Here is a 15,176-nt window from a genome sequence, read left to right as displayed (position 1 = left end):
AGCAACCATGAAAACGTACTTCTTCCTGTGTGGTCCCAAACTGAAAACAAGACATTTTTTTAAACATCTGCACTTCGATTTCTTGAGTACAGTTCACAGGAGACCCTTCAGATTTCAGTATGGAAAAGAGATTTCAGCAGTGTTTGGAGAACACAAAGTTCAGTAGCGTGCAAAACCCTACTCTTGGAATCACAGAAGATAAAATGCGAACCAGCAGTATATTTTAATACTATTTTGTTGTGTATACCGGATGCCTTTTTATACTTCATAATAACTATAGCACTGCGATCAGAACAGAACAAAGGGACACATCATATTTCTACCTTACTTCGTGTATAACTAGTACTTAGGCAAATTTGGCATTATAATCAAGCCATTCAGAATGTTGAACCTGCGATTTGGCCAGAGTATGACATAATTATAAGCTAGAGCCACCCGCAAATGGCTTCTCAAAATTGTCCACCCTATTTGTGGGCAAAGAAACTGAGAAGAGCTTTTCAGCAAATCTCTCCAGAGAGAGGGAGAAACATCCAAACAGTTTATTGAGGTTTGGGGCTCGTTAGCACAGCTTTTCCTTATATATTTCTTATTTTCCGCATCTTGTAAGGCGATGGAAGAGGGGTAAAGTCAAACTGTTGGAGGGTTACAGCACCTGCTGTGGCTGTAGAGGCCACTATGGGAGAGATACTGTACATTTTATTGCAGGTGAGGCAAATGAAAGCATCCAGTTTTGATGGTGATTTTGTGTGTGTGTGTGTGTGTGTGTGTGTGTGTGTGTGTGTGTAAAATGGTAGAAAACCTTCCAAGAACATTTTTCAAAATGGTTTTTTTTTTTTGTAGAAGGGTGAGAAAAAGAAAAATCTTAGCATTTTCCTCCAGCAATGACTTATGAGAAATTTCAGCTCAGCTCTAGTTGCGTGTGGGCTAAAGCACAGCACAGAGGAGAGACTGCCTCCTTGCTTTCCCTGTTGCAAAGATGATGAATGCCCAGGATACAGAGAATATGAAGGAAGGTAGAAAGAATTGGTAACGAACTGGCAAAACATGGAAGCAGGGCTGGACATGTTAACGGCTCTTAAAATGCGTAACAGGGTGTCAGAAGTGGGGATCTTTCTTCCCACATACGGAAGCAAGGCCAAGAACGAGTGGAATTCAGCAGACAGTTTTTTTAATTAAATGTTAGCAAAACAGTCCTAGCAGTTTCAGCCGTTGAATAAGTGATTGTGGAATCATTCAAGTTTTTTTTTTAACTGAGGCATTTCTCTTCCCGAATGTTGTTCAGAATTATTTAGGTATTGGGGTATGATGTGTTTGAACTGGCAGTTAGAGCAGTCATGCCCAGATGGTCCCTTTATAAGTGGTTGGCATTTCCACAGGTGGTGCAGAAATAGTTATTTAAATGCCACCTGTCTCCATGACAACCATGCTAACAGCAACGTTGTGGACTGCATCATCTTTCTGAATTGGAAAAACCATGTGTGCAGGAAGGGAGCCTGTTACCAGCAGTTCAAACGCAGGTCCATTCATTGGCAGTCATAACACCATATCAAACGTAAATCTAAATCAACCAGCACCATCAATCAAATTTAAAATGAGAGCAGCGTGAAATACACTCAATAACAGGCATTCTGAAGTGCTGTGGGAAAGGCTAAAATACTCCCCTATGAGTACTTTGGAGTAGTTCAGACCTCATGGAAATCAAAAGGTGGGCACAATTGTTCTGTTGTTACACATGATGGTCATTATGCAAGCCGCAAACTTTTGTACATCGAAGCCTTTTCTGTGTGTGATGTATTGATTCTATCACATTTGAAGTGGCTCTCGGACATTTTTGGAGTTTTTCCTACAGCTAGATCAAGTGATTTAAAAAAAATTGACTATACAGGAAACAAACTTGGATTTATATTCTCTTCTCTCTGGTGGAGCTACCAGCTGTACCCAGGGTTTGCATGTTGCTTTTGAGATGTATGGATGAATACTCATCTTCTTCTTTTATTTATTGTAACTGTGTCATTGCCTCTAGATTTTGCTACATTCAAGTTCTCCCATTCTATTTAAACAGATGCTCTGAAGATACCTTTATGGATTGCACTTAGCCAGGTAGAGCCAGCCCATTGTGCTACAGATGATCTTGAAATGGAAAACACCATATGCGTGTTAAACATCCGCAAGCAGACAGCATGGGATGATTTTTCAAAAGCAGTGAGCCAGGCAGTGGCAAACCATTTCCAAGCAATCACTTCTGATGGATGGAAGAGCCTAGAAGACTTGACACTTAATAACACCACAGAATCCACCATCGGCCTCACTGCAAGCAGTATATTATCCATCAAACTTGGTATCTATTAGCACTCTTAGCTTGGTAAAAAAAGAAAGAGAAAAGTTTCCTCTATGTTTTGGGTTACATGGTATGCGACAAGTATCTTGGCTAAGAGCATTGTACTGAACTCCTGGTGCAATTGAGGGGATGTGGGTGGCGCTGTGGTCTAAACCACTGATTCTCTTCAGCTTGCCGATCAGAAGGTTGGTGGTTCGAATCCCCTCGACAGGGTGAGCTCCCCTTGCTCTGTCCCAGCTCCTGCCTACCTAGCAGTTTGAAAGCACACCAGTGCAAGTAGATAAATAGGTACCACTGTGGCGGGAAGTTAAACAGCATTTCTGTGCACTCTAGTTTCCACCATGGTATTTCCGTTGTGCCAGGAGTGGTTTAGTCATGCTGGTCACATGACCCAGACAGCTGTCTGTGGACAAACACTGGCTCCCTTGGCCTGAAAGCAAGTTGAGCGCCGCACTCCATAGTTGCCTTTGACTGGACTTAACCGTCCAGGGATCCTTTACCTTTTTTTTACCTTATGCAACTGACTGATGGAATATGAAGAAGCACATTTCTTCTGTATATATACTTACCCAAAGGCCAGAATCGAACCGTGATTAAACAAGTAAATGCCAATACATTAACTTTGTGCCCTCCAGATGTTTCATTATAAATATTAGTATGCCACTTTTCAGGACAAAGTGCTCCCAGGGTGACTCACAATTTCAGTTACAGCACTTAGCATACCTTTTTATGTGGTGTGCTGGGGACTGAGTGAGTAGGGAAGTGTTTAATAAATCTTTTGGAATGGTATGAGGGTAGCTGACAATTCTGGAAGCCTTCTTTGTTGCCTTCTGTAAAACTTCATTGTATAAAATACCTCTCTTTGGCTGGGTTTGCACCTCAGTCCAAACTCCCACTGCCAACATAGTGTACCTCTCCTGTCATACAGACCACACGATGGCCGTAATCCCATCCCATTCCCTTCTGCATCCAGCACAATTCCTCATCACCCCCGTGATGACAGAGTATAAATGCTTTAAATAAAGAAACAAGAGGGGCATGTAAACCGAGAATTCCTTTAGGGTGCATCTGATCTATTTGGATACTCTGCGCAACTTAGAAAAGGGCAGGGGACCTTCTGTTGATGTTCATCCCTGGCAAATTGGCCACACTCTGGAGCCAACTTGTCAGGATACCCCAGGGGGTTGCTCACAAGTAACAACAGAGTCCTCTTACTCTAAAGACAACTTTATTGTGCATACTTATTTACAGTGCAGAGCTAGCTAAAAACATGACTGCTCAGTCACTTGCAGAATCCGGAAGTGCTCCTCTCCGGTTTCCCGCCCAGCACCAAAGCCTCGGCACCCTGAAACGATGTCTTCTGGGTCTCCTAGCCCCCCGACGCTGTGCCTGTGCCGGAAGCGGCAACTGTCCCTCCGATTGCCTCTGGCTGGCGGTGCTGGGTCTCTCCCTTGCATCCCTGACCATCTGCTCCTCCTCCTCTTCCGTGGGAGAGAGCTCTGGAGATGGGCTTTGAGATGAGTCAGATGACAGCAGTGGCTGGAGATCCCTGTACCTAAGCAAGACCTTCTCTCGAGGAAGTTCCCTGTCCCGATCCTCCCCCCTCGGAGGATCTCTTTCCCCTCTCTCCTCATGAGGAGTACTCCTGCCCTGGCTCTCCTCACGAGTAGGACCTCCACCCGGGCTCTCCTCGCAAGGAGAAGGCAAATCCCTGACACAACTCTAGACTTTAAGTATAAGTTTATTTTTCTTAGTCCCCTATGTCATGGTAGCTTTTAAACATTACAGAATAAGAAAGGTGCCATATTATGCATCCTTGGCAGGTAAAGTCAGAAATGGGGTGGAACTCAGGTCCTTAGTTTGAGATATGTCATTTCAATTGCAAATTCCTTTTTTTAGAAGAAGAGAAAAGTATACATTACATTATTGTTTAATAATAGTGATGATAACTTTATTATTTTTGTACCCCGTCCATCTGACTGTGTTGCCCAAAGCACTCTGGGGCACTATGTAAAGCTTTTTAAAACATTAACGGTTTATATTTCCATTAAATATTTGTTAAAACTAACCAACTTTAAATTCGTGTGACATGGCATATACAGGTGAAACTCGAAAAATTAGAATATTGTGGAAGAGTCCGTTTATGTAAGCAATTGTTTTCATTAGCTACTGGAGTTTAATATATGAGATGGACTCATGACATGCAAAGCGAGATATGTCAAGCCTTTGCTTGTTATAATTGTGATGATTTTGGCGTACAGCTGATGAAAACCCCAAAGTTGAAATTGTTAATTTGGGGTTCTCATCAGCTGTACGCTATAATCATCACAATTATAACAAATAAAGGTTTGACATATCCCGCTTTGCATGTCATGAGCCTACCTCATATATTAGTTTCACCTTTTATGTTGAATTACTGAAAGAAATGAACTTTTCCACAATATTCTAATTTTTTGAGTTTCACCTGTATACTCTGTCATAGTAAAAGTGTCTTCAAATATAGAACTGTTGTGTGTTTGTGTATATAAGCATGACCGGTTTCATGTTCTTCTTAACAGGCAATGTTTCGTGGTCAATAGGTCAGGCATTTCCTCAACCACCTTGGGAATTTTTGAAAAGGAATCAGGTGGAACATATAATCATATTTTTGCTTGGTAAGTATGTCTGTTCCTGCTTTGGCTTCACATATTTGCGTAAATGTTTATTGTGATGGATAGCCAGTGGTTTGCTGACAGTTGTCCTCTTGAGTAATTACATGTTACATTCTTAAGCTTTGAAGTCCAGCGAATAAAGAAGCTTCCCTTCAATACGTTCAAAAGGGAAAACCTGAACAACAAGGAAAGCAGGGAAGTTTATAGCCACAAACTAGTATGGTCTAGTGAAAATATTAGAATAGTATTTGTGATCCGTATTTTTAAAAATGCCCTTCACAATATGCAATTTCACAGCTTTCAGCAAAACACGCACACATTTATTATTATTATTATTATTATTATTATTATTATTATTATTATTATTAGCCAGCCTGGATAAACAAAAAGCAAATACTCTGAGCATGTGCAGTTTCACATTGTTTTTGCTGACTTCCTGACTTTGGTTACTCTTGCTGCTGTGAAGATACAGAAAGAGGCATAAAATGGCTGCAAAAGGAGACTTAAAACTTGTATCATAGGCATTAAATTTTGGGTTTTTCAACCAGACTGATTCATCTTTGTATTATAAGGGGCCGTGCCTTCCCCTCCCCACCCCAATATGCAATTTAGCATAGCTTCAAGTCTTCAACCACTCTTAATGTGGCCTGAATATTTCATATTTTAGTTGCCCAATTGAGCTTAATAATCCCAGGTTAGTGTGCGCAGTGGATTAATTCCGAAAAGGAGCTAATTTAGGCCTCTAACCACTGTGGAAAGCAGAGTGATTGGCTTTCATTTTTAAAATGGTGTTCCTTTTGTTTTGCCTTTGCATTTCACCATTTTTACCTTTACGGGTTAAGAAAATAGCACAAAGTCATTTTGTTTCCTTATTGCTCCCGCTGGCGTCGTGTGCCGCTTAACCTGGGACTAGGCTCCATTAAGCACAAATATATTTACTTCTGAGCAGACATGTGCAAAAACCACAGCAAAATTAAATGTCTGTGCCTCTTTGTAAAGTCTGCACAATCTGCATCTGGCCAGGCTGGGAGTACTCACTTTTAACGTCCCTCTTGCATTTATTGTGTGGCAGTATTTGCAGAAAATAGCTTGTAGGGAGTACCTGATCTGGGGAGTAGAACCACAGGAAAGATTCTTCATGGTTGGTAGGATGAAAGAAAGAAAGGGCAAATTGCAGAGATTCCAAGGGCAAGGAAATGAGACAGAAGCAGGGAATGAAAGTACGGCAAGCTGGGGGAAGCAGAACCTCTTTAGGACTGCAGGGATCCCTATAGTCTGGTGTCCAAACAACTTGCTCATTTATCACAGCTCTGGCTCCACGCAGCTTAAACCCCCACAGAGCTTAGGGTTGTGTTCATTTGTATCCTTTCCTTTAAAGGTCCTCAAGAAGGCTGTCTGCACAGTGTGACTTATACGTCTATGATCCATCTTCAGACGCTGCAGAATTACCTCAGGCTGGTAAGGATCGGCTTAGTTCTGCCTTAGCAATGTTAATCTCTCTCCACCGCAATCATTTTGTAAAAATTAACAATCCTCTTGTGTTTTCTAACTGTTTGGGGGACAGTCTCCTGAGCTACACTACTCTACTACTCTCTAGAAGGGAGCCAGTGCTCTAGCCTCTGCAACATACAGATTTTTTTCCTCATTTGTCTTCTCTGTCAAGAGCCAAATATTTTATGGACTGATTCAGATAACCGAGTTTCTCATGGATCTTGCCATGAGGAGGGAAAAAACCCATGTTGAAGTGGGAGTAAAATATTTGTGTGACTGCACCCTCAGTCCTCCTCTTGAAATCCTTTAAGCTAACTGGATCCTGGTTGCTTTTGAGCAACTGGAATATTTTATGGGTATGTCCCCACTATGACAAGTGGTTCCATTCTGCTGCTCTGAAAAAATGAATTAGGGAAGCAGCCACTCAAGAAGGCACAGAACAGTGTTGGCACAGAATATTTTCTCCCGGTCTTTGAAGAATGCAAGTCTTAACTCTTATTATCTTGCTGGTTTTCTCTACCTGTGCCAGAATGCTATTGCTTTCTTAAGGCTATAAAGAGAGCCTTGCTGGATCAGTTCCAAGGTCCACTTTGATCCGGCACCCTGTTCCCAAAAAGTTGCCCGGGTGCAAAGTCCACAAACGAGCGGTGATGGCAACCAGCCCTCCCATACCAGCAAATGTGATTCAGAGGAGCACTGCCTCTGAACATGGGTGCTGCATTTAACTATTAGGGCAACAGAACTGTCATATAAGAGCAAGATGGGGAACCAATTCTCAGACCCCAGGGCTAAGTGTCTGGCCCCCTGGACTGCACCGTGCTATTGCCTTCACATGCTTTTGCCAGGCTGGAACGAGTCACATTATAACATTATAACATTGTGAGTTGCATTTGTTGCGCTCTCTCTCTCTCTCGCTCTCTCTCCACTTTCACCTCAAATTCCCCACCTACCGCTGACAGGTTGTCCATGAGGGAATGCAGACCTCAGCCTGCAAACAGCTAACCCTTCCCTGCTATAAAGCTTCACTAAAGTTTCGTACACCGAGTTCACTTACTATAAAGTTCCTTTTACTATCCGTTTTCACTTAAAAGCAAGGAAGCACAATTCTCAGGAGTGGCAAGTTAGCCTTCAAAGGACATGGCTATTACAGTGGTAGAGAGCTAATTTAGTCCTCTTGGAATTCAATTTGTAAACTTATCTTCAGAACCCTTTACAGGTAGTTACGTTGCTAGGAAACTGAGACACGAGCGTTAGATTTCGTTCTGGGAATAGCAGCACAGGAAACGCTGAATACTTGAAAAGCCCTCCTCAGTAGTTATTCTATCCAGATACATTGATTTTATTTTATATTTTAAAAAAATAATCAAATCATGCTCACAGTCCAAAGAATTGCACAGTTCATTCTGCTCAGCCAAGGGGATTCTCAAATAGCAGGACTGCGCCCCATTGCTTTTAACACTTGGTGAAATGTCACAGGGATCTACTGGTTAAAGGGGGTACAATGCAACAACCCTACTGGGAATGACATAGTCCTTGGGTGCACCCAAAGTAGCACTTTATATCCTGGCATTTGATATAAAATGGCATTTCGATTTTGTGTTTCAGGGGAAATAACTGACTGGTGTCTTTGTTAACATTCACTCTAGTTATACAGTTCTAAGAATCAAAAGGGACGCCCAGACTTGTGATGTAGGGATGGTAGAATTGTCCTTAATGCTTTTATGAACCCTGAATAGAAACAGATCAATTAACTGTTATCATTTTATAAGCTGCTGGCTGTGAGCATTTTCCCCCCACATTGAAATTGGTATCAGGTGGCCACCCATGTTCTAATTATATTTTTAAAAATCTGTAAGGCTGCAGTCCTACATGGTAGGTTCTTGGGAGTAAAGTCCCTTTTAATTCAGTGGGACTTGCTTTTGAGTGGACATCTATGTGGCTGCACTATAAGCAATGTCTAAAGAACAATAAACACCTCTTTTCATTCATTTTAAAACAGGCCCGTGAAAGTACATATAAATATTACTGTGTTTGTCTACAGGTGGAACAGTACCGCAATATTATCTTCCATGGTCCGGAAGGAAGCTTGCAAGATTATGTGGCATACCAAATAGCCCTCTGTATGAAGGTAAGAAGATAAAACTATACAACATTTTGGCAGGGGGCATGGAGGGGGGCGGTAGAAAGAGCCTATTATTCACCTTTGCTGAATTTGTGAACTTTGTAACACAGCACAAGCAACTGGCTGCAGGATTCAGCTGTGAAATTGTCAAAGTGAAGATAGATTCTGATTTCTCCAAGGAGCAACTTGCAGAATTATTCATCAACAGCGGTAAGATGATTTTAATAAATCAGCGGAGGCTGGGATTAAAAAGAAGGCAGCTTACTTTTAATGATGTTTACAAAGGAAATACGCCAAAGCACTTTGTGCACCCTATGACATATTTTTAATCTAACTTTTCAGAAACTCCAGAGACAAAAATTGATGGTGTGAAAAGGAGACAGAGCCTGAACTAAAGACAAAATTTAATATCAAGCTTTGAGTAGTTTTCTTTTATATCTCTCCTGACAGATGTGACGATAGGTCTGGAATTTAAAAATGCTTTTTTTTCCTTAAAAAAAATACAATTATTATACATGATTTAGAAAGATTTAATTCATATGAATAGCATGAAATGAAATGAAGGTAAATTAAAGTTGTCTTATGGGTATTATAAGGGATAGGCAGAATTCTCTCGATATTTTATTCCCATACTGAACCTTGTGTGTCTACATCCCTCAGGATTCACCCAGAGTGTTTCCACCTCTAAATCATTCTTCACCAATGATTGGAGGAATAAGACTCCCAAGAGATTTACAGGCACCTTATACGTCTGTCTAGCACAGGCATAGGCAAACTCGGCCCTCCAGATGTTTTGAGAATACAATTCCCATCATCCCTGACCACTGGTCCTGTTAGCTGGGGATGATGGGAGTTGTAGTCCCAAAACATCTGGAGGGCTGAGTTTGCCTATGCCTGGTCTAGCAAAATGAAATAAAGAAAAAATGATGATGATGTGACCCCCCACCAAGTTCATACCTGACTATTTTGATTGGGCTGGTCTAACGGTCTAACTTGTCTTTAACAAACAAGTGAAACTTTTTCAAAGTAATTATGACTAAGTTAGCCATTTCAGTTTAAAAGTTAGGTTTATAAGTGTCAGGCTTCAAGGAATCGGCTTCCTCCCCACCCCCCTTGGCAGTAGATAAACAGAACAAAGTGAACGGAGTCTTCTTACCAGTTAGAATACTTTAATAATCACAGCGAGGGATAACGAATGTCTCCCTTTAAGAATGGCGGTGCTTCCAATTAAGGCTACACCTATCCCCCTCAGTCCACATCACCCCCACATCTGGTACCCTGAGCTTGAAGTCACTGTGCTTTCTGTTCGGCAACTATCTCAGCTCTCTTAGAACGGAGGCAGGGGGGGGGATGCTGTCCAATGAATGTGAATCTGTTAACCCTCTCTCTTCCAGTGTGTTTCTCCTCCTAGCTGCTCTTCATCCAGTATTTCCCAGCTTTTCCCTTCTGAACTATGCCCCTCTGCAAACCACTGTTCTAAACCTATACTGTCCTCCTGCTCCCAGGGAGATTCAGGGTGGGGTGGGGAGGTGGCACCCACCATGCCTCCTCATTGTAGCCCTCCTCAGCACAGTCCCTGACAATAAACAAAGTTGTCAAAAGTGTGCATCTGTTTCTGCGGACACAAAGGCTGGAGACAGAAAATGTATTTGTTTAGTTAAGAGAGTTGAGAGGAGTCTAACAGAGGCATCAGTTCCCATTGCCCTGTTGCCTCTGCTGAAACAGAGGTGGGCAGAACCCAGTATCCTGATGGGAGATGCATGTTGCCCCCTTCTCGGTCAACCGAACAATCATTTGGTAAGCAGAGAAAAACCAATAACCATCCCTCTGCTGATCTGCGGAGGGAGGGGCTGTGTGCTTCTGTGTGTGTGAGAGAGGGGGCGCTATTCTCACTTTTGGTTAGACCCCCACACACACTGCTAGCATGTGGCCCTTGGAGGGATAACCAAGAGTGAATGTGGCCCTTGAGCCAAGGAAAGTTAGTCACCCCTGCTATGAGATATTTGGGGGGCAAAGGGGGGGTGGACAAAAGCACCATCAAAGTTCCTACATGCTCTAGATACATTCTTATTATGAAAAATGCATGTCGCAAATAGAAAGAGGGAGATCGCCCTCTGCCAGCCGCAATAAGCTCTTTGTATTCGCAGGTTGCCTGATCCCTGTGAAACAGCCTTCTGTAAACAACAGAACCATTGTAATTTTAGAGAATTTGGAAAAAGCAACATTATTGGAATTACTGGGCGAGTTTCTTCAGCCTCTTGAAAGTCGTGGCTCTGAGAACCCCTACACTATAAAGAAAGGTACAGAAATGTTTGTTTTGTTTCTCTGGGGTTCGCTGTTATGGAAAACACACTTTTAAAAGAGCAAAGTTTCCTTTGGAAGTTTGGAAGTTGCCCTTGACACAGGCTTAGCACAAACACACAAACATGCTAGCCTGGACCTGTCTCCTCCCTGGTCTCTCTGCAGCAGCATTGCACTGAGTTAAGCCATAGCCTTAGCAGGGCACTTGAACCCAGGTTCATGGATTAGCTCTCTCCAGACAAACCACAAGCTATAAGCAAGGTTCATCCTATGGTTCGGGGAGAGCTAAACATTGTTGATGGCACACTCAGCCAAGCCATGGCTTAGCTCAGTACAGAATGACAGGGGAGGAGCTCAGTGCCCTTGGTTTGGCATACGAACTTGGCCACAGTGAGATGTAATCCATTTAAATGAGCTTGCATTTTGATCCTGGTTCTTTATTAGCTCTGTCATCTGGGTGTTTTGTTGTTGTTGTTTTCTGAGTTTTTCTTCTCTTTTGTTTTTGCTTTTTGTTTAGCCAACGGTGCATCTGAAGCTTATTATTTCCACGAGAATTGTTTTCTTATGGGGACCATTGCAAAATCTCGGCTTCAAGGCTCTGACCTGATGGTTCAGCAACATTTCCTCTGGGTTCAGCTAAGATGGGACGGAGAACCGATCCATGGCCTCCTGCAAAGGTTCTTAAGAAGGAAGGTTTTAAGCAAGGTAGGAGCATGCCTGCTTGAGTTTCAGGTCACTGTTCGCTACAAAAGGTGTTCGGTGTTACTAGAACCAAATAAATTAATAAGAGAACTAAAGCTCTTCCACTGTGCAGGACAAAGACGTGAGTCATTGTATACAGCTCAATAAGCTTCTGTGATTTAGTTTATGAACTGAGATACAGTTAAACCTCGGTTGTCAAATGTAATCCATTCCGGAAGTCCGTTCAGCTTCCAAAACGTTCGACAACCAAGACGCAGCTTCCATTTGGTTGCAAGAGTTTCCTGCACTCAAGCAGAAGCTGCATTGGACGTTCGGCTTACGAAAAACGTTCAAAAACTGGAGCGTTTACTTCCAGGTTTTCGGCGTTTGGGAGCTGAAACGTTCGAAAACGGAGCCATTCGACTGTATATATTTTTAAATACATGGATGGAACTTCATCATCATTCCCACATACCAGCAACAAACCAGTAACTCCCATGCAGCAGCCTTTCTTAAATCAAATTGCAGAATTGCTTTTGAGCGGTCTTGGCTTATTGGTAGTCCATTACATCACCAATACGTGTTAAGGAGGCAATTTCTGTCTGCTGTAACTGCTACCGTTTAAGACTTCAATAGAGGTGTAGTGTGTATTGGATTTGTTGCATGTACTGTCTAAGTTAAATGTTATTAGTAATATGTAAACTGATCTTAATTGATGTATAATAAAGTTTATTTAAAAAGATAAAAGAAAAAGAGAAATCCACTGCAGCAATGTTGAGTTGTTGCCTGGTGATAAGCTCTCATACTTCAGGTTTGTCACAGACACATAAGGGATGGAAACCACTTCAGGTCGTTTTATAAAAGCAGTGACTCCTGTACACACTACACATATTACAACATAAACACACCAAACACACCCTTGACACTAACTTCCCATTCTTTTCATTGTGCTATTTTACATTTGTTCCTTCATGGATTACTGCCTTGTCGTGGCAAACGGGCTTTAATAACTCAGGGAAGCTATGAGCTATGCCATGCAGGGCCACCCAAGATGGACAGGTCATAGCGGAGAGTTTAGACTAAATGTGATCCACCTGGAGAAGGAACTGGCAAGCCACTCCAGTATCCCTGCCAAGAAAACTCCATGGACAAAGTTTGGCCAAACTGCGGGAGGCAGTGGAGGATAGGGTTGCCTGGCATGCTCTGGTCCATGGGGTCATGAAGAGTTGGACACAACTGAACGACTGAACAACAACAACATTTGTTAATCTATACACATTTCATTATTATTATTTTAATTCCCATTTCTTCCAATTGGTTTTATTATATGCTTTCTTTATATTTCATGATTCATTCTATGTCTGCCCGGAGGTTAGCATTATCACAGTAATTTCTAATACATTATTTAAAAATTATCCAATCTTTATTAACTTTTTGTATTGAGTTTCTTCTTAGTCTTCCTTTCATTTTTGCGAGTTGTAGATATTCAATCATTTTCACTTGCCAGTCCGTTTTGGTGAGGGTGTTGTCACTTTTCCAATTCTTAGCTATTAGAATCCTAACCACTGTGGTTGGAGTGTAAAAGAATAAGAGAATTTTGGGATATCATATATAATGAAATTAAGAAGATTCTTAAATTTTCATTCCCAAAAAACCTGAAGCCTTCGTGTTAGGAATAATGCCCACTGAAATAAAGAAAAATCTGAGTCCCCTTTTCATGTATGCAACCACTGGATGATTTTTTTAAAAAAAAATTTTGCTAATTATAGGTCTCCTGGCAGCATGGAGAGCTTCAAATCCTAGAATCTAGTTAGCAATGGATGGTTTATCATCCTACTCCCTTTGAAATGAAGTCATAAATCATTGCTGCTTAGTGGAACTGGAGTGTTTGTCAGGAACTAGCTTTAAGTGATTTTCTTGAGCCTGCGGTGACAGAGAGATGATCTCAAGAATGTGTGGCAGAGAGAAATTTAGCAGGTGTGACTTCTTCCGCAAGCAGCACCTGAGAGACAGTTCTTTGCCGCACAATGATTAGGCAACCCTGAAGCCAACATGGATTCAGAGATTGAAACCTCAAGGATGTGAGCCCATTGTAAATGAAAGCTAGCTATACATTGCTGCTTTGATATTTAGATATGTTGGGTTTGTTGTGTTCTTTCCACGTTCAAGGCACACCACATACACCATCACAATCATTAAAAAGTTTGTGTAAGGTATAGTATAGTCTATAGAGCTATAGTTGCACAGTAGTTAGTGATGTCACTGAAATTTTGTATTTCCACTCTCAAAAATACAGCCGTACCTTGGAAGTTGAACGGAATCCATTCCGGAAATCCGTTCAACTTCCAAAACGTTCAAAAACCAAATCGCAGCTTCTGATTGGCTGCAGGAAGCTCCTGCAGCCAATCGGAAGCCCCGTCGAACGTTCAGGTTCCCAAAGAACGTTCGCAAACCAGAAAAGTCACTTCCAGGTTTGCGGCCTTCGGGAGCCAAAACGTCCTGAGTTTCAGGGCATTCGGGATCCAAGGTACGACTATACAAGCACCCAGGACTCAATACAAGATGAACGTTGCAGTGTTATAATTCTTCTTGGGCTTGGATTTTTATTTGAGCTAAAAAAAAAATCTCAGCTTCTTCCACCCCACACATCAACCCAGTGCTCTTCCAGCCTCCTCTTCCCTTTCCTTCCTCCCCACTGAACTACCTGCTCCTGCTGTTCCAGCGGGAGACAGCTGGAATAATTCATAAGGTACCAGGTAAACGCTATGAAGGCTGATCGCCGAAGAATTGATGCTTTTGAATTATGGTGCTGGAGGAGACTCTTGAAAGTCCCATGGACTGCAAGAAGATCAAACCTATCCATCCTTAAAGAAATCAGCCCTGAGTGCTCACTAGAAGGACAGATCCTGAAATTGAGGCTTCAGTACTTTGGCCACCTCATGAGAAGAGAAGACTCCCTGGAAAAGACCCTGATGTTGGGAAAGATGGAGGGCACAAGGAGAAGGGGACGACAGAGGATGAGATGGTTGGACAGTGTTCTTGAAGCTACTAACATGAGTTTGGCCAAATTGCGAGAGGCAGTGAAGGATAGGCGTGCCTGGCGTGCTCTGGTCCATGGGGTCACGAAGAGTCGGACACGACTGAACGACTGAACAACAACAAAACGCTATGAAATTCCTCCCCCTCACTTGGTGCTTATGAAGCAGCAGCAACCATGTTAAAAAAAAACTAAACTAAACAGGGAGGGAGGGAGGGGGAGTTCTGGGGCTTTTAGTGCATTCCTAGAAAAGGTTCATATAGGAGCCAAGTTTTATCTTGGGGATTTTGGAGAAAGCTCATGAAAGGAGTGCTTTCCGTGATGAACTTCCAGAGAGCACTCATCACCAGTAATAGCTGCCGCTCCACATATGAACTGAAACAGCAAAGTATAGTGGAATCCTATATGTCTACGAAGAAGCAAGTCTCATTGAGTTTGATGGGATTCCCGGATAAGTTTGCATAGGATTGCAGTCTACATTATGCAAAATGAGCCAATAATGCATACAGGGTGGTGAAAATGGGTTACATTGGTGCAGAGGTTTATGCATTTTAT

General features: G+C 42.2%; 1 protein-coding gene across 5 annotated transcripts in view; it reads left to right on the top strand.

Moving 5' to 3' along the window:
* Nucleotides 1–15,176, top strand: part of CTTNBP2 (cortactin binding protein 2) — a 109,641-nt gene that overhangs the window by 78,314 nt on the left and 16,151 nt on the right. For all 5 annotated transcript variants that reach the window (XM_033163394.1, XM_033163392.1, XM_033163391.1 and 2 more), the window contains 7 exons: nt 2,063–2,338; nt 4,897–4,992; nt 6,368–6,447; nt 8,522–8,608; nt 8,713–8,812; nt 10,750–10,902; nt 11,421–11,608. In XM_033163394.1, the coding sequence (XP_033019285.1) occupies nt 2,063–2,338; nt 4,897–4,992; nt 6,368–6,447; nt 8,522–8,608; nt 8,713–8,812; nt 10,750–10,902; nt 11,421–11,608 (980 nt within the window). The remainder of the gene's footprint in view (nt 1–2,062; nt 2,339–4,896; nt 4,993–6,367; nt 6,448–8,521; nt 8,609–8,712; nt 8,813–10,749; nt 10,903–11,420; nt 11,609–15,176) is intronic.

The sequence above is a fragment of the Lacerta agilis genome, chromosome 10 (assembly GCF_009819535.1).
Source record: "Lacerta agilis isolate rLacAgi1 chromosome 10, rLacAgi1.pri, whole genome shotgun sequence".
Classification (NCBI taxonomy): Eukaryota; Metazoa; Chordata; class Lepidosauria; order Squamata; family Lacertidae; genus Lacerta; species Lacerta agilis.
The sequence above is the reverse complement of the archived record's forward strand: the minus strand, read 5'-3'. Positions and strand labels throughout refer to the sequence as shown.